At 51.1% G+C, this 23,709-nt stretch overlaps 1 protein-coding gene across 2 annotated transcripts in view; it reads left to right on the forward strand.

Moving 5' to 3' along the window:
* The window catches only part of GPC1 (glypican 1), a 198,657-nt gene that overhangs the window by 170,772 nt on the left and 4,176 nt on the right, over positions 1-23,709 (forward strand). For both annotated transcript variants that reach the window (XM_058843986.1, XM_058843987.1), the window contains 5 exons: positions 15,646-15,811; positions 17,845-17,975; positions 21,279-21,398; positions 21,834-21,967; positions 23,091-23,266. In XM_058843986.1, coding sequence (XP_058699969.1) covers positions 15,646-15,811; positions 17,845-17,975; positions 21,279-21,398; positions 21,834-21,967; positions 23,091-23,266 — 727 coding nt within the window. The remainder of the gene's footprint in view (positions 1-15,645; positions 15,812-17,844; positions 17,976-21,278; positions 21,399-21,833; positions 21,968-23,090; positions 23,267-23,709) is intronic.

Here is a 23,709-nt window from a genome sequence, read left to right on the forward strand (position 1 = left end):
AGGGAGGGTTATTTCCCCTTGTTTTCATTGCAAAGGAAGCAGATGCTTTCCAGTTTTTAAAAATAAACTACTCAAAGGTTACCCATCAGTGGGAGGGAGCAGCAAACCTGGGTCTCTACAGGCACTGACAGCAGCACTGAGGCAGGGAGATGTAACTTACCACAAATCAGCTTTTGCCTCATTGTAACCTGTGCAGCAGAGTGCCAGGGAGATGTCACCCAGCCAGGCCATGAAGCCATTCTGCTGCTTGCCCAGACTGCTCGTGCTTCCCTGACGTGCCTCTAAATCACTGCTTTCCTCCTTGATGGAGATGTGCTGCAGGGTGTGCAGAGCTGCATGGCCACGAGTGTGCTGGGAATACAGGCAGAGGGATGTGTTTCAGAGGCTGGCAGTGGGATCCTGTGTCTGTTTATGTAGCCTGTCTATTTGTACAGCTTCTGTGTACAGAGAGGGGGAGTTTGTAAAGTGCATTGGGATCTTCAGGGATGAAAGGTGCTATATAAATGTAAATTAACATGACTGAATCCAGGGTTCCAGAAGGAAGGAAATTGTCTCTATTCTTTACTGCAGAAGGAGCCTTTCAGAGCCAGAAGAAAGTGATTGTCCTGAAACAAGATAGTCAGGCTCTTCACACAGGTAGCAAGGAGAAAATCCATAATAAAAAAATGGCTTGCATACCTCATGTGGAGACAGGAATCAGCAGGTGTGAGAATCAGGGTGTGATTAAACTGTGAATGTAAAAATCCAGAACCACAATTCATTTCCTTGGAAGATAACGTGTGGTGATGCGGAGCAGAGGACAGTCCCACTTAATGCAGCAAATCCAGACTTTGATCTCAGGAAGAAACATTAATGTGGTAACGGTGACAAATGCTTTAATTTATCAATGTGGGACTATAAAACTGTTCAGCTACCCAAAAGCCTTTGTACATCTCATTAACATCACACTCTTCTGACACCTAAGACAGATAAAAGAGGAGAAGGATGTAATTTCGGGGGACAAAAGCAAAACACTTTTCATAAATCCTCTGAATGACAGAGATTTCCAGCTCAATGGGCATGATCCTGCCTGTAGCTGAGATTGGTGGGTAAAACAGGCTGGCAGGGCAACTGCAGGTATGGTATCAGCCAAAGGGAAGGATCTGAAATACCAACACCTGCAGCAGATTTTTCCCCACCTTTATGTAGGCTTCTGGCCCACTGGATTTTGATTATGGTTCCCTCTTTCTGAATTTTCCTTCTCTTGAGCATCACTTATCAAACAGGATGTGGGGAACATGAGAAGTCACAGATCCCCCTTTTCCCTCAGCTTCCCCCAGTCCATTCCTTCAGGATGGGGGGTTTTCTAGGAGGGTTCCAACCAATCCTCTCTCACAGGAGCCCTCCCTGGCTTTGCAGTTAACCCAGTGTGTTGCTGTTGCATGAGCCGAGTCAGAAAACCTCAGCACAGCCTTCTTGAGAGCTGATTTTGTTATGAGGATCAAAACTGGCTCATTTTCCCTGTCTTCTTTACCAGCTTTCTAGTTGTGGATTTACTTGTGTCAAATGGCTGTGAAGTGCTTGACTCAACCCACCACTGGTGCCCTGGTACTAGTCATTTCTCATGTTGCCCTATACTTAAAACATTAGAAGAAGGTCAGAAACTGGAATGCAACTTCCCTGTCAGCTGGTAGCAGCAGTCTTTAAAACTATCTTTTTGAGTCAGAATTTCATAGCATTGGTGAGTGTTTTGCTCAGGAAGATTGAGAAAGCCTGTTGAAATGAACACTTAGAAATAAATTAGCTAGCTTTGGACTTCAGGAAAAAATAGATTTTATTTGCAAATCCCAGAAAAACTACGGATTTCTACTAAATCCCCTCCTGGTTTCAGCTTCTCAGACATTTCCAGTTCAGTGTATCCCCTGTATCCTGTCGCTGTTTCAGGTCCTTGTGCAGAGGCAGCGTTACTGGGCACTGCAGGGAAGGGCTGATGCTGTTTGCCAGAGTTCCTGGCTGTCTTTAAGTGGGGGAGAGCCTCCCTGAGTGAGCCACAGGCATGGATTTAATGAGATTTCTTTAATCCCTGCTGCCTCTCTGCTGTGCCCAAAGTGTGGTTTTTCCCCAGCCTTCAGCTGCCCCAATCTCAGGAAGCCACAGTTTCAGGCAACCCTTGGCCAGTGGCTGGCAGGGATAGGAACAGGAGCCACGTGTGGGAACCCCTCTGTGTCCTGCTGGGCATAAATAGTTCGAGGGCAGACGTGGAGAAAATGGCAGAAGCATTTTTCATCTTTACTGCTATCCAAGCTTTCAAGGCAAAGTCACCCTGAGAGATGCAGGCTCTGACACCAAGTCCTGAAACTTCTGATTGGTGATGGCTGCCACCGACCTGGCCTGACACAGACAGCGGTGGCAGCGCTGCCACCTGGGCTGGGAGCCGGGATGGGGCTGGAGTGGCTCTGGCAGGTGAGGATGGATGTGCAGCCTGGCACCCTGCCCAGACACACCGTGAGGAGTTACAATGGGCCACGCCTGGGCAGCATCTCCATGTTCATGTGCAGATTCTGTGTTTCTGCAGCTGTGCTTTCAGCACAAATGGCAGGTTTTCATCTAAGCTACTCAATGCCAAGTGTGTTCTTCATCACCTGCATGAAGTAGCAGCTACCAAAATGGCAGCAGCCACAAAATCCCTGGTGCAGGACACTTGAAGAAGGAGCTTCCCCAGGGATGCCACCTAGTGCTGTGTGCCAGGGTGAGAGACAACACATATCCCAGTTCTGTTTAGGATCCTGTTTGTTGGTTGTGAGATTGGCAGCTGCCCAAAACCAGCTCTGAGCTCCAGCATCATGCGAACAGTAGAGGGCCTTGTGCTGGTGGAGTCACTGCCTGCCAGCTGCTGTCCTGAGACCTTCCCTCACTGCTGTCCTGAGACCTTCTGTCCTGAGACCTTCCCTCACTGCTGTCCTGAGACCTTCCCTCACTGCTGTCCTGAGACCTTCTGCCCTGAGATCTTCCCTCACTGCTGTCCTGAGATCTTCCCTCACTGATGTCCTGAGACCTTCTGTCCTGAGACCTTCCCTCACTGCTGTCCTGAGATCTTCCCTCACTGCTGTCCTGAGATCTTCCCTCACTGCTGTCCTGAGATCTTCCCTCACTGATGTCCTGAGACCCTCCCTCAGTGCTGTGAGCAGTTGCTGGGTGGGCTCCCTGGGAAGATGGGGTGGAATTGGGACACTGGGGGGGCTGGGGGGAGCAAAGCTGAGGCAGCAGAAATGGCAAGGGCTGAGAGGTAACACTTGACAAACACAAGCAGAAAACCCTGAAGAGATGCAGTGTGACAGACAGCAGTGGCTGTGACCCTTCACGTGCTGCTCAGGCCCTCGGCTCAGGTCTGGTCCCTGGTGTGATGGAGCCGTGGGGACAGGGCGGAGCTGCCCTGTGTGCCCCAGCACAGCGGGAAGGGCAGGGATTCCAGGCTGGATTCCTGCACCCACAGACACGGAGCAGAGCTGCCCTGTGTGCCCTGGGAAGGGCAGGGATTCCAGGCTGGATTCCTGCACCCACAGACACCGAGCAGAGCTGCCCTGTGTGCCCTGGGAAGGGCAGGGGGCTGCCCAGGATGGGTTCCTGCACCCACAGATAGTGAGCAGAGCTGCCCTGTGTGCCCTGGGAAGGGCAGGGGGCTGCCCAGGATGGGTTCCTGCACCCACAGACAGTGAGCAGAGCTGCCCTGTGCGTGCCAAGCAGTGTCCAGAGCGCTCCAGGGGCCCTGCAGCCCTGGCAGCCTGTGCTGGTCAGGCAGAGCACGGAGAGCAGAGATGTAATGTTCCATTTCCAAAAGCAGCGAGAGGAAGTAATTTGAAATGAATTTTGCTCATCAGTCAGAAAATGAGTTATTATGACAGTCTTTCCTTTGATGGGTCTTCATTGGTTCTTGTTTCTAAATTTTAAGTTTTCCCAAGGTAGTCAAGATTGATGTGAAGTGGCACCAGCCACGTAAGCAAGAAACACTTACTCAAATAATCGATTTTAATAGTTGTTTGCATTTCCTTTTCTCAGTAGATGTTCTTAAGGCTGATTCTCATTTGAGTTTGAAACAAAATATAATGATTTTCTTTATAAGCTTTTTCACTAAATCCTGTATTTGATTTTACCAATGAAAGTTGAAGTCAGCTATCAGTACATTTTTATTTAGCCAATACTGTGTTTCACAATATATTTCAGCCTTATTTTTTAAAACTTTTCTGTTAGTATAAGGTACATGGCAGCTTTCCTATTTACCATATGAGTAATTTTTAAACACATGGTGGGTCAGTCTGGGAACTGAATTCCAATTAAAAAGTCCTAAAAATAAATTTTTTAGAAATGTTTTTAATGGTTAAGTGAATGTGTTGAAGACATATGGAAAATAATGTTTATCTAAACATGCTTTACATTTCCAACAAGTCAATAACATAACAAAGACAGTATGGTCCTCATGTCCTTTAGGATTGCAGCCATTTTTCATACCCACTTTTTTCCACAGCTTGAAAGGACATATTTGACTTCTGTCTTTCAGCTTCCAGTTGCTTTTCTAGTGAAGTAGGCATAAAATTGATCTTCCTGAATTAAATGAAGATAAAATCTTCTCCCACTTATGAAACCACTGTGCTAAAGCATCTCAAAAGTGAACTCTGGTCCCATGTGCTTGGTGGGACATCTCCATCCTCTCAGTGGCTGATCTTTTTGGAGAGCATCAACAGAAAGTACACATAACCATAAATAACATGTTCTTTCATTTAAAGGATTTCACTTCTGTAAAAGTACTAAGCATTTATTTAAATTGGCCTCCTCTTGATCCTGAAAAGACAGAGTCAGTGTTTGTAGACAGATGTTAGGAGAACATTGTTCCATGGCAGTGCTGAGTGGCCATACCCTCATATCCCCATATTTGTTTCCTTGTCACTGGATGTTATCCCAGCTCTGGCTCTGCAGCTGTGCAGGTTCTGCATGGCAGAGATGTGTGTGTTTGTGTCCTGCAGTTTCCAGCAGGAAGCAGCAGGTCCCAGGGCTGGAGGTGGGAGGGTGCAGGGACACAGCTCAGCACATGCAGCTGCCAACAGCAGCTGCTGGAGCAGGCTGGGCCTTCTCTTCATTTTCACTCCTGTTGTTGCAAACCACTGATGAGGCTTTCCAAAATGAGCTGGTCAGTGCCTGTGCTGGAGGTTTGTGGTGCTGCAGACTCTGCATCAATTCACTCAGGGTGCAAATTGCCCCAGGGACCCTTTGCAGGACTCGCTGTGCTCAGGAGCAGGGCAGGGAGGACTGAAGGCCCAGGGTGAGAACCCTGCAGTGCTTCAGGCACCCCATCCTGTGAGCACCATCTGAGGCTCCAGACCAAAGTAAGCTCTTGACCTTCAGGGACTGGTCCTGCAGCAGCTCCTGTTCTGGCTTTTGCCCTTGTAGCTCTGGCATGGCTGCCCAGACCAGCCCACGACTGAGTGACCTTGAAGGGTGCTGGGACTGCCCTTCCTTCCCAAGGGAAGGGTCACCTATGCTGAAGTGCCTCATGTTTCTTGTCTACCTGTCCCTGGCAGTTTGTATGTGAGATTGCATGGCTGAAACCATTTTAGATCTAAGTTCCAGTCAGCCCAATTTCCCCTGCAAACCCAGAAGCTTAATATCCCTTTCCCTGAGCTGGCTGTGCTCCCTGGATCATCACCCTCCCATCAGCTGCCTTCTTGCTTTAAACACCTTGGTACAGCAGCTCCTGCAGCCCCACACACTCCACTGCTCCCTTGCAGCACTGCTGCATGTAAAACTGGGGAGGGAATTCTGTAATAACATTGGAATTTGTTTGGATAGATTCAAATCAAGCTGGATGAGAAGTATGCAGTCCTGAACACATCCTTATATATTTCACATATTACTTTCCAGTATTTTTATCCCTTATTATGTTTCAATCACAACCCTTCAGGGAAAAAAACCCATAGGTGTTCTGAATAGAATAGAAATAATGCAGCAAAGTAGATATATGTCTCCCATATTTACCTGGTGGTTAAAAGTCAATTGAATCTAGTTTTCAAAGGATTGAAAATTGTACCAGGTGGAAATACCTGTGTTAAATGAACAGAGCAGGGAATGTGTGGAATAGGCAGGTGTGGGCTTGCAGTTATTTTCCTCTGGAGGGAGAGGACATGACAGCAGTCTGTCTGTCTACATGAACCTCTCTCATTTTAATATCTGAAGGCAGTTAGGTACCTGAGAGGAATCTAAAGTCATAGATCCTCACAATTAGCTGTGGGTGGAGCCTCTGGAGCCATTGTCACTGCCCTCTCCAAGTGCCCTCACCACTGCCTGGTGGGAGATGGGAACAATCGAGGTTTGCCTCGATTGCCCCAGCCTTCATAGTTTATTTTTTTTTCCCTGACTCTGCAGAATGGCCATTTGGCTGCTGGGCTGGCAGGGCTGGACCCAGGCAGTCTGTCTGGCCTCAGGCCCAACAGCAGCTCTGGTGTGCTGGAGCATGAAGGGCACAGATTTGGCATCAGCCTCCATCCTCCATGTCCCTCCCACAACGCCGAGCACAGCAAGGTGACAGCAGGAGGGGCTCTGAACTGTGCTGGGGTTTTCTGTGTCCTCCCTGTGCCACCAGACCCCAGCACAGTGTGCCTGTGCTCCACTCACCCCTCAACCCTGACAGGTTTGGGAAGGGACTTGATGGATCTTGAATGATGGGCTTGGCGAGGATTAAACCTCACCGCGCTCCAAGGACTCGTGGCTCTGCATTCATGGCAGGAAGATGCAAAATAATGACTGAAGTGATTATACAATTCATTAGACTTTGAAAGAATCATATTCCTGTCAGCCCTGCAGCTGTTTCTTTTAGAGTTTCACTCTGAAAAATTGGAAAGCTTAGTTCATTTAACACACATCAAGGTGCTAATTACATCAGGGCTGGCATAAACATGCACAAGGCAGCTGCTGACCATGTGGTGGAGGGAGCAGGGTGTGCTCCCCACAGCAGCTCCCCTGCACCAGCCGAGGGCTGGGCACACCTGCAGCTCCTGCTCCTGTCACCAGAGAAACTGGGCACTGCCTGCCCAGTGAATGGAGCAGATTTCCAGTTGCACACGTGGAGGTGCAAAGAACATCACTGCCCTTCTGGGTTTTGATCATAATACTTGAGGCTCCCTCCATGGGGATTCTGTACAAGTGAAATGTTGCCCAATGTGAAATGGCCACATTGTAGATAGCTCTGTTCACAAATACCCTATGAAACACAAACCTCTCCTCTGAGTGCTGGTTTGTTCTAAAAGAGAGCAAGGCTGGATTTCCCAGCCCATTCCTGGGCTGTTGGGCATCCCACAGGAAGCTCAGGAGCATTCCTCACAGCCAGCCCAGCAGGATCAGCTCCTCTTCTTGACCTGTTTTTGTAGCTGCTGTTCTTCACACTGACAACTTTATCTCCACAACTTTATCTGTACAATTCCAGCCGAGGGATTTGGGGTAATTGGAGTAGCTTTGAATACCCACCTGCATTTCCCAGCACACACAGCCTGATCTGGGGCTTGAAGAGCTGACCTGCTTTCCCTTAGACACTGCCCCAGAAAAGGTTTTTCACAGCTGGCAGAACTTCCCTCACCTGCCTTTAAGAATTCCCATGGGAAGGTGAGAGAGGGTGCCAGGAATGGCTCAGCCCATGTGGTGGTTCTGCCCCAGCCCTGGGGAGGTGTCCAGCTGTAGTTGCTCCTGCCTCCAGCTGCCCCTGTGACCTCTGAGACCTGCCTGCTGCCTGCTGGATCCAGAGCATCCCTTGGCTTGGAAACCTGAATTGCCTGATGTCGCTGGGTTTAACTGGTGCTTCTGGAGGTTAGAATGGCCACTCAGATAGCAAGGCCTTCTACCTGGGAAAAGAGACCTGAGAGTCGGTGCAGGCACATTTTGACAGATATCTGACATATCTGGAGGTGTTTTGTTTCACCCCAACCAACCCCACATCAGACCAAAGCCACAGGTCCCAGTGCCCACCTTGGGTCTGCTCTGCTCCTCGGAGATGAAGGCCAGGAAGGGAATGGGAGAGCAACCACAGGGCAGGGACGTGGTCAGTGTGGGAAACACCAACACCACACCTCAGAGAGCTCCCTGCAGGCCACCCTCACACTGCCTTGGGAAAGATTTTTAGAGGGAATGGAGCCCACAGAACATCACTTCCACCAGCAGTGTTAAGGACCAGCTCAGCCTCCAGCAGCTGACCTGCCCTTGTCCCTTTGACAGTCTGGGGGTGTGGGGGGGTCACAGCACTCCAGCAGCCCAAAGTTTTCACCCAGGCTGGCCTCTCTCTCCATCCCCAAATCTATCCACTCTACCTAGCCCTGCTTCCCCTGGGAAGCAATGCACAGATGGCTCACAGCAGCCTGGGGGGAATGTGCAAGGGGAGAAGGGGGGATAGGAAAAATACCAGCAAGAGCTCAACTTATTTTATTGATGTTAAATGCCTTTCAGATGTACTTAAAGGCCCCTGAAGGCTGAGGAGTCCAGTCACATTGCAACTAGGCTGCAGGTTCTCATTTGCTTTTAAGCCAGGCTTCAAAAGGAGAAAGGATTTGGGGTTGGATGATTCTTTTCTTCTTTTTTTTTTTTCTTTTTCTTTTCTTTCCTTTGTTTGAAGCCAGCACTTCAAAAGCAGCATCTGCAGCTTGGCTGCAGGCTCTGGGTGCCAGAGGAGCTGGCCATCTCCTGCTGGGCACAGAGGAGCCCTGCCACTGGCCGTGGGGTCAGTCCCATGCCTGGGAGGCATCCAGAGCCAGGCTCTGTGCCCGAGAGCAGCAGCACAGCCCAAACACGCTGCGCTGCTCTGGTAGGAGCCTGGTGCTGCCACTCTTGTAAAGATTGTCCAAATACCTGTGGCTTCCTAAAGCTCCACTTTTCTCCAGCTCTCAGGAAGCTGGGATGGGAAGGAAGGATCATTGCTTGACCCTCTAACTCCAGGATGTGACAGAGCTGGTCCCAGCACTAATGCCTCTTCAGCTGCAGTTCCCTGAGGTCTTCCTCTCTGCATCCCACACTTCGGTCCTTCCAGACACCTCCTCAGGAAATAACTGACTTGTATAAAGAAATGTGTTTTGGAGTGAGGAGGATACAACAGCTTTTAGCTATGTGCGAGTCAGATCATCACTTCCATGGTCCTTTTGTGCCCCAATACAGCTCAGAGTATTTTTCAGGCTTTGAATATTTTCGAAGCACTATTATTATTATACATTATGGTAATGACAGAAAATGCCTCTTCTCTTTGCCCCTCTCTGTTCTTCTGTGAGACCTGTCAAACAAGGTCCTGGTTCAGAAGAGTGAAAAGCATCCCACTGTTGCAGGTTCAGCAAGGTCTGGGGTCAGGAGGAATTGCACCCCTCTTTTGCACCAAATCTTACAGTGTAAAAAGAGCTCTGCAGATCAGTGGGTGCTGTTTGGAGAATCAGCATTTAACTTGGGTAGGAGCTTCAGAACAGACCACGATGGGGCTGAGGGAGAAGTGTTCCATGGCTCTAGCAGATGTGCTCTTGTTACCTCTGAGCATCTGTAGATGTGCAAAGATGGGTAACTTGGGCTGAACATGCAAATCACAAGTTTGATTTGTTCTTTATAGGCACAGAGGAAGAATGAGAAGGTTTTTTCCTCTGTTCTGGAGAAATCTAGCCCATTTTGGCCAGAGTTCTGCTGTGTGTCCTACAGGCTCTAAAGCCCTGGCCATGCCCAGAGCTGTCAGCACTCAGGTGTCTCTGGACCTGTGCAGAGGTGTCTTGTGCATTTCAGCTGAGTGCTGTCCCCATCTACAAGTCGTTTGTCCTCCCTATGTTTGTGCTTCAGAAAGTTTATAATTGTTATAAAGTTATGTTTAGGTGCTGTGAAGGGTAACTTCACTCTCCTGAAGTGCAACAGGGGAGAGAGTTGGTGACTTTATCCTCAAGCCTCCTGTGTTTTTCTGTGATTCTCTGCTTGGAAAGCATATGTTAATAAAGTACCTGGCAGGAGCTTTTTTTTTTAATGCTTTTTTTTTTGTTAGAAGCATTTTACACTGAATGTTTTCTAAATTGGCTGGGGGGTGGCAAGGAACCCAGTTAGTGCCTAATCCCCCAGCCCATCCTCTCAGCAAATGGTTTGTGAAAGTCATTAATTTCACTGTAATTGATTTAAACCTTGCTCAGGAGGAGGAAAAATTAAGGAAACCAATGCCACACTGAATAGAGAATTATGTGTTCTCAATTTTCTGTCAAATTATCTCCACACGTGCCCGTTCTGTGCTGGCTGCTGAGCAAACCCCGTGCCAGGGAGTCCCACAGCAAATCCCAGCTCACAGAACCTGTGAGGAGCTGCAGCACCAGGGCAGGAGGCAGAAGAGCCTGCAAAGGTCTTTGCTTCCAGCAATTCACATCTGCTTGGGAGGCTCCACCAACAAAACATGGGCACACGAGGCTTTGGAAAGTGGCCATGGAAAAGCACAGAGCTGGACCTGCTGCCAACCTCCTTGAAATGGCAGTGCTTGTGGTGGAACAGGGATTTCTACAGCAGCCACCTGTTCCCCCTGCATTACCTCACTGCTACTACTGTTACCCCCAGCTGTAAAGGAGTTTTAATTAAAATTATTTATTGCTCAGGAAGATTTGTGCCCTATTTTGGGTGTATCTTAGAAGATAACATTTTTCCCTTATCACTTCATCACTGGGCTTACACTTCAAAGGACTGTACCCGTGGATGTCACTGTGATCAGAATAGAGTATGTGGATTTTAGCTGAGCAGTGACGTACAATCAATGTATTTTTAAGCTGAGCTTAGCTTTATTTTGCATTTTTATTTATACCCCTGACAACTGAATGAGTGCCCTGGCTCCAAGCCATATCTCTCAATAATAATGATCTTTTTTTCAGATTCTTGGGATATGGCTTCTCCACTGTATTGTGCATGTTCTCTTGACATCTTAATGCGGTTTCTAGGTCACTGAGCTAAGAAAAGACTATAGGTGCCACTAAAGCCTCCTTAAAGGAGAACCAGCCACAGGCAGGGCCAGGTTTATGGTACTTAGAGAAATCAATTATTGTCATGCACTGCCTTCACGCTGTGCCAGTTCAGTTAAAGATGAAGCAGTTCTGTCAGGTTTCACTCCATCTGCAGGACTTCTCATGCTCCTGCCCTTGGACCACCTGTGGTGAATGGATGTTGCTCCTGGATCCATCAGTTGTTGCAGGTCTGTGCTGGACAGATGTTGGGCAGGGGGTAACTCAGTGTTTCAGGTTCCTTTGAAGGCTGAGGGGTGAAAGCAGAAGCACTGGGAGGTGAAGGTGTCTCAGTGTGCAGGTGGGGGTCAGTCTTGCCTCTGCCAGCCTGGAGAAACTGCTTCACTCCCACTGGGGGAAATCATCTGAAGGGAGCTGCCAGGCAGGGAGTGTGTGTGTGTCCCCACAGCTCCAGCCCGAGGAGCTCCTCTCCCCAGTGCCACTGCTGGAGCTGGCTGTGCCCAAGAGATCAGGAGGCAGGACAGCTGCAGTGCTGCCCTGCTTGTCTTGTTGGATCCATATCTTGGGAGGGAAGCTCAGCCCCTCTGAACTGGGGTTGGGGTTCCCCTGTGTGGCTACAGCACTGATGAAAAAAACCTGTAAGCTAACTTCAGCAAACTATTCCATGAGCACTCAGAGATGTTTGAAGGACTCTGTTACTTAATATGCTGCAAGTGCCCCAAAGAGAAGGTGCAGGATCAGGGCTGGGAGTGGTTCTGGTAGCCCCAGGCCCTCACTCTCTTCTGCCCTGTGTGGAGCAGTCGTCCATGGGCTGGGTGGAACAGTGAGAAACTGAGCTCTGGCCAAGCAAAACACAGAAAAAATACTCAGTGTGATTCCTCTTCCTTCTCTCTTATCCTTCTTTTTCTCAGTTCACCTCTGCAGCCTGCCTGTGCCAAAGGACTGCTGCTGCCAGCAGGAGCGGCTGGAAGTCATTCTCTGGGGAAAAGGAGTGGAGCCTGGTGTCATGCACCTGCAAAAATTAATATTTATCCTTTCTGCCAAGAGATTAGGCTGAACACTTGGCACCTGCCAGATTCAGCAGAGCAATGGCTGGTGATGGATGGTCACCTGCTTGTCTTCAGAGAGAGGCTGTGGGGCAGGGAGCAGGGGCCAGGCTCCTCACTCCTGGGGCAGTGGGACACTCCACTGTCCTCCAGGAGACAAAGCCACTTGTGATAGTGACAGACACAGTGCACACACAGCTCCCTCTGAATCCAGAAACATTCCTTACTGAGGTGCAGAAGTACTTTTGATTTATTTTTTTTTCCACGCTGTCAGGAGTTGAAACTGAGCCTCAGGTGCCGTTGTTGCCTGCACCCACTGCCGCAAGGCAGGTGGCAGCACCCCAAAGGAGCTGCATGGGCATGGACATGGGTGGTGTGGCTGGTGATGGCCAGTGTGGCTGGTGACAGTGTGGCTGGTGACAGGCAGTGTGGCTGGTGCAATGTGGCTGGTGACAGTGTGGCTGGTGACTGTGGCTGGTGGCAGTGTGGCTGGTGACTGTGGCTGGTGGCAGTGTGGCTGGTGACAGGCAGTGTGGCTGGTGGCAGTGTGGCTGGTGATGGCCAGTGTGGCTGGTGACAGTGTGGCTGGTGGCAGTGTGGCTGGTGGCAGTGTGGCTGGCACTGTGGCTGATGATGGCCAGTGTGGCTGGTGGCACTGTGGCTGGTAATGGACAGCATGGCTGGTGATGGCCAGTGTGGCTGGTGACAGTGTGGCTGGTGATGGCCAGTGTGGCTGGTGATGGCCAGTGTGGCTGGTGACAGTGGCTGGTGGCAGTGTGGCTGGTGATGGCCAGTGTGGCTGGTGACAGTGTGGCTGGTGACAGTGTGGCAGGTGGCAGTGTGGCTGATGATGGCCACTGTGGCTGGTGACAGTGTGGCTGGTGGCAGTGTGGCTGATGATGGCCAGTGTGGCTGGTGACAGTGTGGCTGGTGACAGTGTGGCAGGTGGCAGTGTGGCTGATGATGGCCACTGTGGCTGGTCTCAGTGTGGCTGGTGACAGTGTGGCAGGTGACTGTGGCTGGTGACAGGCAGTGTGGCTGCTGGCAGTGTAGCTGGTGGCAGTGTGGCTGGTGATGGCCAGTGTGGCTGGTCTCAGTGTGGCTGGTGGCAGTGTGGCAGGTGACAGTGGCAGGAGGACAGAAAGCAGCTCTCTGCAGCGCAGGGCCTTGGAGATATTTTTCTGAGCCAAAATCTGTCTCTTGCCTCTTTCAGTGGTTCCCATGGGCTCTGGCAGGGTGTCAGTAGCTTTGTGTCCTTGCTCCTGGTGGCTGTCCTCTCTGCCTGGGGGTGCTGGCCCACACCACCTCAGGGGTGCTTCCTGCAGGCAACACTGTGCTCCTGTTTTCCTGAGCATTTCAGCTCCCTCCATTCCAAAAGTCTGCACAGTGCAACCAGGGATGTGTGTGGGTAAAGGCAAATGGTTCCCCTCAGTGCTGTGGAGAGTCCCAGGTTTCAGGACCTGCCTGTGGCACAGGTGGCACTTTGTGGGAGGTGTTGGAGGTGCCAGTGCTCTGTGGCCACAGCTGGATAGGCTGGGTGAGCAGTGATGGGCTGTGCCAGGAAAGCACAGGGACCAGGTTGTGTTCAGGAGCTGATGGCCTGTGCAAGATTGGGTTGTCAGTGTCACCATATAATCCATGATGGTGATTGCTCTGCCTGGGGAAGGGGAGATCACAGCTCCTTTCCCATCTGCACCCCTGCTTTTTGTGGGAGTGCTCTGCTTTCAGGAGCTACAGCCTGTGCTAGCATGCACCCTGCTCTTACCTGCTGTCTTTTCAGCCACTATTCAGCCATGATTATTTAAACCCTGAGGTGAAAAATTAACTGCTCCTTTGTCTGCCTGTTCCTGTGCCTTGTTGCATTGCTGAGGCAGTGGTGGTTTCACTGTTTCTCCTGTGATGAAGCGTGCGGTATCCGGCCTCCATCTCCTGGTGGCTCAGCCACATGGCAGCTGAGCTCTGCCTGCAGGAGCTGGCCCAGGACAGGCACCCAGAGCTGGCCCAGGACAGGCACCCAGAGCTGGCCCAGGACAGGCACCCAGAGCTGGCCCAGCAAGCTCAGGGAAGCTCTGGGGTGTGGGGGATCCTGCCAGGCTCAGCCCCTCTGCTCACAGTGGTAATCACAGGATAACCCACAGTCACCTCAGGGCTTCTTTGGGCTGCCAGGCCAGGGAAGCAGGCTCTGTTTGGGTTCTCTCTCTCTAAAACTTACAAAATTTTTGCCCTTATCCTGAAGAAGGTTCTCACAAGGTTATTTCAGTGCATTCCTGCCCAGTGAAGCCTCAGCACCATCCAGTATCTGTTTTCCAAGGTTTCCTGGAAGCAAGGTGCTGCCACACAGGCAGTGTCAGGAGGAGGAAGCTTAGGGAGGAGGAAGCTTAGGGATTTTCTCTGATACAATCTCTGATACTGGGCTCAGCATGTTCACACTCTCCCAAGGGTACCTGAGAACTGAATCTTTCTGGAGTCCCCCAGAAGGCCACGTTCAAAGTATTTTTCACAAGTACTAAAGAGAGTTCTCAGCATTGCAGCTGCAACTGGAGGCCCAGGGATTTTTCCTTTCAAGATTTGCCCCTTCTGTCACTTTTCTCCCCTCTGGGCTCCTTGTGAGTGCCAAGCATCTGGAACTAAGGGAGACTTCATACAGACATTCATTTTCTCTTTTGTCAATGATTTTAAAAGATTTACAAGGGAATTGCAAATGGACCTGAGCAAAGACAGAAAATGACCACAAAAGAGAAAAGACAACAAGACAGGGGAGCATGGAACTCTGCCAGCATCCCTGCAGGGTCTGCCAGGCTGTTATTCACCCTTCAGTGCACTGCAGCCCTTGCCCACGGCAGCTGGGGGGACACTGGCCCATGGCTGATGGGCTGGGGGGACACTGCTGTGCTGCTGAGGTGTGACCCTGCTCTGAGCTCTGCACCTGCGCTGGCTCTGTGCTTGCAGGACCAGGGTGGTTTGATAAAAGGTGGCAAAGCCACCTCCAGAGTCAGCTCTGCAAAGAACCAGCTGCATGTGCAGGGCCTGTGAGCTGCTGGCATGGTGTGAAGTGCTCACAGAGAGCAATCACTTCCCAGTGTCAAGTGCTCTCAATTGCACACAATTTTGGAATTGTGCAAGTCTCCCCCCAGACTATTCTTTGCAAAGATGGCAGCTGGGAAGGTTCTGTGTGCAGGGCCGCACTGTGTGTCCCCTGCAGGAGGTGCAGTTTGTGTGCTGTGTCTGCAGGACAGTGGCAGCAGACCCTGCAGAAGGGGCATGGTGGTGGCACTGATGGCAGAGGCTCCAGGGACACCCATGCACCATGGCAGGGTCCAGGTTACAGCAGGTGAACAGCCTGAGATGTCCTTGTGGCCACCAGACCTGGCTAGAAGGGGCATGGTGCTCACAGACAGGTATTTCCCAGAGCCTGGGTGAGGAACTGGCGGCTGCCCCAGAGTCCTGTCCCTCCAACAGCGAGGAGGAGTGGGGGAAGGAGGGGCAGTGAGAGGGACAGTGGCTTTTCCTGGTCCATGTACCTGGAGTTGTGTGCTGCCTCTCAGATCACAGCAAGCTCCTTCACCCCAGGGAAGAGGGGAGTTCACCCACATCCCCCTGAGCAGCCTGTGCCTGACTCTGCCCTGTGCCCCCAGGTGTCCCTCAGCCACGAGTGCACCCGTGCCATCATGAAGCTGATGTACTGCCCGCACTGCCGGGGCATGTCCAGCGTGAAGCCGTGCAACAACTACTGCCTGAACGTCGTCAAGGGCTGCCTGGCCAACCAGGCTGACCTCAACACCGAGTGGAAGTACCTGATGGGTAAGATGGCCTTCCTCTGCTGCAGCACAGCTGCCTCTCACTCCTGGACTTGAAGAGGATGGTGGGAGGCTCAGGGGGTTGGGGCTCAGGGATGGTGGGAGGTATCATGAGGTTGTTTGCGGTGGTAAAGCTCTCAGTCCTCCATGTGCCCACACAGCATCACTCAGCAAGCTCCTCTCTCTCTCTCTCTTTCACTTGTTCGTGCACAGCTGGAGGGATCTGAGGCCTGAGGGAGCCTTGGTGTTTGTCTGGGCTCACAGAGGGCAGGCACCAGAGGAGATGATCTTGGACTTGGCCTTTTTTTTCCCCTTGTCTTGGCACCTTCTGCCTGGCCAGCAAAGCTGCCAGCTCAGCCCCAGCTGATCCCCGCAGGCCGGCTCGGGGTTGGCGTGTGCTGGCATTAAGAACAAAAAGCCCAGGGAAGTCCAGCAGTGTCACCTGCCTCTCGAGGGACACTGCAGGATGGAGAGGGCAGCACAGCCCAGCGAGGCCAGGGCGCTGCCTGGAGCTGTGCCACAGCTAAATGGAATTGCTCCCTGTGGGAGCTACTGGGAGGCTGCTGCAAAGGAGGGGGAGGAATTATCCCTTCCCCAGGGGTTCAGTGGCCCTTTGGCCTTTCTGAGCAGAGCCAGCCAACTGTCCCTGCCATTCTCTCCTGGCAGGATGACACTTCTCTCCTGAAACATCACTGTACCCTTTCCTTGATTGACAGGGAAGCAATTCCATGTGCAATTTGCATTTATTCTGGCTTCCTCTTCCCAAGAGACACTGTCAAGGGATGATGGCCAGGAGGAAATTGGAGCTTCTTTCAAATTGCAGTTGTACATTTCAGTGTCAGAGGTCACAAACTGATCAAGGATGGGAGCAAATTGTGGAGTCAAAGGCAGCAGGTCGCTGCTGGTGTCCTTCCTTCACCCTTCTGCAGGCCCTTCTGTGTAGCCAGAGACGATTTTGTTACACTAAATACAGAGTTACTCTTTCAGTTTGACAAATTAGGGCAGAGCAAATTAAGGGAGATTTTTTTAGTAAGAGGTTCAAGTGTAATTTACTACTATTTAGGGGTGCAACCTTTGATTTAAATGTCTGTATCTCAAGATTAGTGCCTCTGCAAGGCACTATTTGTCTGAAACACACAATCTCAAAAATGACACCACAACCCCTGAGTGGCAGCAAAATTAAACTGCAAGCTCTTCAGTGTTACAGGAGATTTTATTTCCCAGAATACAAAAGATGTTACCAAAATTTACCTCTCTTTTTTGAGAGCATATAGGCTGTCCTTCCTCCAGCTGGAGTGTTGGGAATTGTCTCTGGGGGAAGGCAGAGATTGGTAATTCTTTGTAAGCCAAGCACAGCCTCAAAGCAGTCATCCAAGCAGGAACTTCCAGGCCAGGTGGGAGTGCTTGGACATCAGAGCTTTCCAAGAGGAACTGGGAGCTGAGGCAGCCCTCAGTCACTCCCTGTCCTGTTTACCAATTAGTTGTGGGCATACTGGTCTGCGTCTGTACCTCTGTAGCCTGATATTTCCCTGGCTGTTGTCCTTCCAGAGGTGAAGGTGAGAAGAATTACTGCTTTTCTCACTCCTTCACTGCCACAGAAACTATTTCCCACATCCACTACCTCTGGCACCTTATTGACCCCAATTCTTCCACTTTCCCCTGGCCACAGTGCTTTGCCGAAGACATGCACTGAGTTAGGAGGGTGAGGGCCAAGTATTGTTGTGTGTCTTAATAATTCTGCACCAGTTTTCTGGTTTTCCCTTCTGTATCACCCAGGGAAATGCTGGTTACTTTGGGTGAACACTCTTACCCAAAGTGTATTTCCCATTTGCAGGAGGTTCCTTTGCCACAGAGAGTGGCTTTACCTACATGAGGTAAGGAAAACAAGTGTGCACCTGGCAGTGGTGAAAATGGAGAGGTGTCTCCCACCAAGGAGACCTGCCAAGGGCCCAGCAGCTTCTCTCACCCAGCATGAGCTGATCTTTCTCTTGGTTTGCCCAGAGTGATGATGAGAGCTGTCCCTGCCTTGTTCCACAGATTCCCTGATCGGGGTGGCCGATCGGATCGACGGCCCCTACAACGTGGACACTGTGATAGGCACCATCCACATGAGGATCGCTGAAGCCATCTCTAACTTGCAAGAAAACAAAGATTCAATCACAAGCAAGGTAGGAGCGTGTGCCTGGGCCTGCCTGAGGACACATCACATGCAACTGCCAGGACCAAATGCTCTTTTGTGCTCACTGTTCCAGTTCCACTGAACTGGGGGAGATGAAGAGTGAAAGAAAGCACTCTTTTAATGATAAATTACCTGGGTTTCCTAGCACTCATCTGACACAGGCAAAAACCTTTGCAGGTGTTTCCAAATGCTGCTTCCTGCTACATCCAGCCAGCCTCCTTTGGGTACAGGCATAGGAGGTGGGGCTGCATACACAGTGACGGGGGGGCATGTGCCATTTGCTGTCAGGAGCCTCTGTGCTGAAGAGTTCTGAGATGTTTTGGCTGAGCTGAGGCATTTACACAAAGTGCACAGTCCCCAGTGACAGGAGGCAGCTGCTTTAACCAGCCTCGAGGGGATCTTCTGCAGTGGAAACACTGGGCTATCAGGTTGTACCACGGGACAGAGCTGCAGTCTGGCAGCCCATCTGGAGAGTACAGACCAGGCTCTCCTGTGGCTCTCCTGTGGCTCTCCTGTGGCTCACCTGTCTTCCAAGAAGTATGTATCATGAAGGTCTCTTCTGTTAGTCTTCTATTTTTAGTAGATTTATCCACTTAACCACAGTCACCTCTGTAGCTGCAGGTAAGAGAAGCTTTGGGAACAAAAGCAGCCCTCCAGGGCTCCTGCCTTTTGCCCAGACACTCCCCAGGTCCTGCAGCTATCCCACAGTCAGGGCAGAGATGCAGATGAAAGGAGTGGGACAGGTCTTAACTGGGTTTTGGATGAGGGAAGGGCCAGAAGTATTGCTTGGCAAATTCACTGGCACACATCAAAGCAGTAACAGGAGCACACATCCAAGCATTGGGTTAGGTTTCTTTTCTGACATGAAAGGCAATGTTCTTTCTTCCCTCGTTAGGTGAGACTTGAGGCTTTCCACATAAAAGCAAATCCATAGTGTGGGGAAACATAGCATCATCTGCAAAGCAAGGTGTTTCCAAGGGGAATACAGTAAATCTGCTGAAATGAAAGGGGCTAAATAGTCTTAACTGGTGTTTGATTGGAGCAAGCAAACATGTTTGATAAGCTCCTCAGTATGACCTGGTGACCAGGTGAATGGAGCACCCTGCTGGTGGCACAGCTAGCAGAGGGCAGGAGCTGCAAAGCTCTGAGCTCTGCTTTTGAGCATGGCAAAGCCATCAGATGAGGGATGTTGTCAGCTGAGTTCAGGATTGTCCCAGGCCAGTCCTGGCCATCTCAGAGCCAAGGACATGACCCAGGCCAAGGGCACTGCTGTTAAGGTAACCTCCCAGTCTGACCAGTCAGGAGGCACTCTGGCAGCCACACTGCCACCATCAGAGGCTGTCACTGCAGGTCACAACCCCCAGGTCCCCACTGGATTCCTGCACACCCCACTCACACAGCCAGACCAGGTCTCCTCGATGGTTCCATCCCAGGTTTCCCATGGCAGTCTCAGATCTCTCCTTCCATAAAGCAATTTATTCACAGCACAGTAACACAGAAAAAGTTTGTGCTGGTGCTTCTGAGGACAACAAAGGATCCCCTGGGTTTTTATCCCCTCACTGTCCAAGCATGCAGAGGTCCCACCAGGCTCTCTAGGTGTCTGGTCACCTGGCTGGTGCTGCAGGTCCCTGTGCCCTTTGTTGTGCAAAGCTTGGGCTCAGTTCACAGCCTCGGGCTGGCCCAGCTGAGTCTGCAGGTGTCACTGCACCGGAGCCACTGCACAGAACGTGCTCCTCTACACGGGATGGGACCTGGGTAAAACTAAAGAAGAACTTGTGGTGCTGAGCCTCGTGCTCAGGGCAGCACGGAGCACTCTCCCTGCTTCCTCACACTTCCTTTTCTCCCTGTGGCTCTCAGGGATTTCAGGCAGCAGGAGCTATCAGAGGCTGCAAACGCCTGTTTGTTCCCATTATTCAGGAGACTGCTGACCCCCTCAGTCGGCTGCAGCTGTGCTTTCTCCAGCAGTAGCTTGCATTTCTCACCTGAAGCTTTTAGAGTGGCAAGAGGTTCACCCTGGTACACTGTGCTGGAGCTGCCACTGTCCTGGACACTTCTCCAGACATTTATCTCCTGGGAAGAGGCCCAGCAATATTGGTGCCATCAGCAGCAGTAGGCCAGCAGCAAAGCCAGAGGTGAAACCAAGGTTTTGTTTTGGTAGAACCAAGTTGAAAATGTTCTACATGCAGTTTTCAGGATGGGGTTTTTGCACAGAGCAAATGAGACTGATAAACAAACAACTTGGCTTGGTGCTGAACTGCTGGAACCATCCAGGTCCATGTGGTCAGCAGGGCAGGGCACCCCAGGAGGGGCTGTAGAGGCTGCATGTCCCTCAGACACACAGACAAGGGACTCTTGGCTGGGTTAGCACTTGGCTGTCAAAATCCACAAGCCAGGTGACCTGAGCTGTGTCAGCAGAGCTCTGACTGTGGCCCTGACTCCTCTGCTTTAAGGGGACACCAGGCAAAGTCACGTTTATCAATAGCTTCTGACAGCACCCTGGCAACCACAACAAGCTTGGAGCCCTCCTTATGAATCAGATGGCTTCCTTTGTAAAGGCTGGCATATTCTGACTCAAACTGACAGTGCAAAGTCTCTCCTGGCCTGATGCTTTGTGCAGCCTGGTCCTCTGAGCTCTGCTGCCAGCAGTTTGGCTCAGCTGCCCAGCCTTGGTGATCTGCAGGACTGGTGCTGCAGGGACTGGGAGAAGCAGTTTTCAGTGTTTCCAGAACACCTTTCATCTCATCCTACAGGCCAGGTCTGGGGATTTGTACCTTCCAAGTGCTTCTGCTGCCCTCTGGCTACAAAGCTCATTTGGGCAGGTAGTTAGCATGACAGGAGGTTCCTGAGGCACACTGATTTCCCAAGTGTGGATGTGGGTTGCAGGAGTCATGGGCATAGTCCCACATCGCTCTCTTGTCCATGCTCTGTAGTTTTGAAGCCCACACCACTGATGTAATGAGTGTGAGCAACTCCCATCTTGTTCTTCCCAGGATTTTATTTTCCAGTCATAAGAAGAGATAAAATTGCTATAAATAATTTAATATCAATGTTGGTGACTCATCTAAAAACATGTGTTACTGCTGAATATTTTGCTTGATAGTGGTAACCAAAACCAGTTACAATGTGCTGAAAACACATCTGGCACTAGAAACTAAGCCAGAATCTCTGAGAATCTTGGCAATAGGAACGACAAACATACTTAAGAAGGAAAAAAAACCCATAACTGTGGAGTGTTAAATAATTAAAGGAATAGCATCAAAACATGGGATAGAGAGTTTGGTTTGTTTTTCAGGTGTTCCAAGGCTGTGGAAATCCCAAAATCAGCACAAAAGGCTCCAGTAGTGAGGACAAGAAGAGACGGGGGAAGGTGACATTGGAAGCCAAATCCTCTGCACAAGCACTGGAGATGCTGGTGGGTTTGTCCCTGGAGCTGGTCCTGGGTCCTGCAGGTCAGGTCACAGCGCCCTGGGGGCTGCTGAGCTGCACATCTGGAGAAGATCAGATCACCAAGTGATGGTGTAACCCAAGCAGACCTGGTCTTCTTGCCTCTGCACAGGGTTGGGTCTGTGTTGCTGATAATCAGCTTCCCAGGGATTTGGTGCCAGACTAACCTGAAGAGGCTCCTAGTCTGATGGTCTTCTCCTGGTTGGTCTTGTGGTCCTGGAACAGTCCTTGGCATGTAACCTTTAGCCTTGGGCACTTGGGTTGGTGGTTGGTCTTTAGGGGAAGGTTGGTGATACATCCTTGTTTGTATAAAAACAGATTTTGTGATGGTGAAACAAAAAATAGGCAGAATCTTTCTCTGCCCCAGAGCTCCTGTGGCCTTGAGCATCTCCTTTGCTTACAGGTTTTAGATGCCAAAGGGAATCTGACAGCTCTCAAGACATACTGGATCACCCTCCCCAGCACCCTGTGCAGCAAAAAAGTAATGGCCAGCTCAGCATCGGATGACAAGTGTTGGAACGGGATGACCAAGGGCAGGTATGGAGTGGGTCAGTGCCAGGAGCACCAGTCTGGGGTGAGAGGAAGGGTTTGAAAAGGCACTTACACATCATCACAGCCAGCCCCACTTGTTCAGAGTGAGCAGTCTGTGCCTGTCCATAGAGATGCTGCATTTCTGGAAAACCTTGTGCCTGGGAATCCTGAGCCCGATGTCATTTTGCTGTGTGTTGAGGGTTAAGCACTGAAATGCACTCACCATGAAATAACTGTAGTTTTCTACTAAGGAAGCAGTTTTGCAATTCCACATACACTCAGAAGGGTGGATTTACCACACAAGCTCCAGAGCTGCTGCAAAGAATTACCTGCACATCCATACCTGCTCTGAACTGCTGTTCCCTCTGAGAGGGAGCACCTGGGTGACATCAAACAGCTGCAGAAACAGTTCCTACTCCAGCCAGGGTTATAGGATGGCTGAGGGGAGATTGGAAGCTGCTGGACATGCACCTTTCTCCTCTTCTCTCTGCAGACCTCTTGGGCTTGGCTTTGCCAGCCTGAAGTCAACACCTTCAGTTCCTCCATATTTCACACTGTTGCCAGCAGTGTCCCAGATCTGCGGGAGCAGGAGGAGCAGGGCACTGTGGAAGGCAGCAGTGCAGCCCTGGCTGACAGCTCACAGTTTATTAAGCCTTCCTGGGAGCCTGTCTGGTCAAACTGGGCTGGGGCCATTCTGTGCTCCCAGAGTGTCAATCTCCACAGGATTTAACCAAGCAGGGATTAAAGTGCTCCTCAGCCTCCCATGTGGACAGAGATATTCCATAGGGGAGCATCACTGTGGGCCCATTGGTACCAGCCTGAGGGCAAGCCCTCTGCCTTTCCTGCAGGAGATCCCTCCCCATGCTGGGACAGGGGTGCTGCAAGGCCACCCAGCCACCTCCTGCAAGCTGAGACCTCCCTGCTGGGGTCTGGCCATGGCAGCACAGCCCAGCCATCCAGAGAGCTGGGCTGCCTCCCAGCAAACACCAGCTACAGAGGCTGTTCCACAAGTCAGTGGCACTGACTGCAGCCAGTCTGGGCCTCAAGAAGCCTGGATTATCCCTGGTGTCTGTAGGGAGAGGTGAGCTGAGCTGGGGGAGACATCTAAACCTTTTGCCTTCCTTCCCAGTTACCTGCCTGAAGTGATGGGGGATGGCTTGGCTAACCAGATTAACAACCCAGAGGTGGAGGTGGACATCACCAAGCCAGATATGACCATTCGCCAGCAGATCATGCAGCTAAAGATCATGACAAACCGGCTGGGCAACGCTAACATCGGCAATGACGTGGATTTCCAAGACACAAGTGAGTGCAGCAGAGCCAGAGGGGTTCAAGGGGGTGAGAAGGGCTGAGCAGTCCTGCAGCCTGCACAGGTGTCCCTGCAGCCTGCACAGGTGTCCCTGCAGATGCTGCTGCTGGGTCCTGGGGGCAGAGAGCAGCTGTGGCAGCCTGGCTTTTGGCTTGGGGCTGCTGAGGGGCTGCTTGAGTGCAGCCAACTTGTGGGGTGGCTGTGCCGCTCCCAGTGCTGTTCCCAGTGCTGTACTGAAACCTGCAGGGCTGTCTCCAATCCCAGCCCTGCTGACAGGGCCATTGCTCCTGTCTGCTCCAGAATTTCCAGCTGCTGAAGCAACAGGTGAGAAAAGCCAGCAGGAGGTCAGGTATGAGCTCGTGAGGGCTGCAGAGAGGAGGGGGTGGCCAGGGTAGGGCTGGTGGCCAGAGCTCCTCGGGGTTGCAGCAAGGGGAAGGCC

Source organism: Poecile atricapillus, chromosome 8, assembly GCF_030490865.1.
Source record: "Poecile atricapillus isolate bPoeAtr1 chromosome 8, bPoeAtr1.hap1, whole genome shotgun sequence".
Classification (NCBI taxonomy): Eukaryota; Metazoa; Chordata; class Aves; order Passeriformes; family Paridae; genus Poecile; species Poecile atricapillus.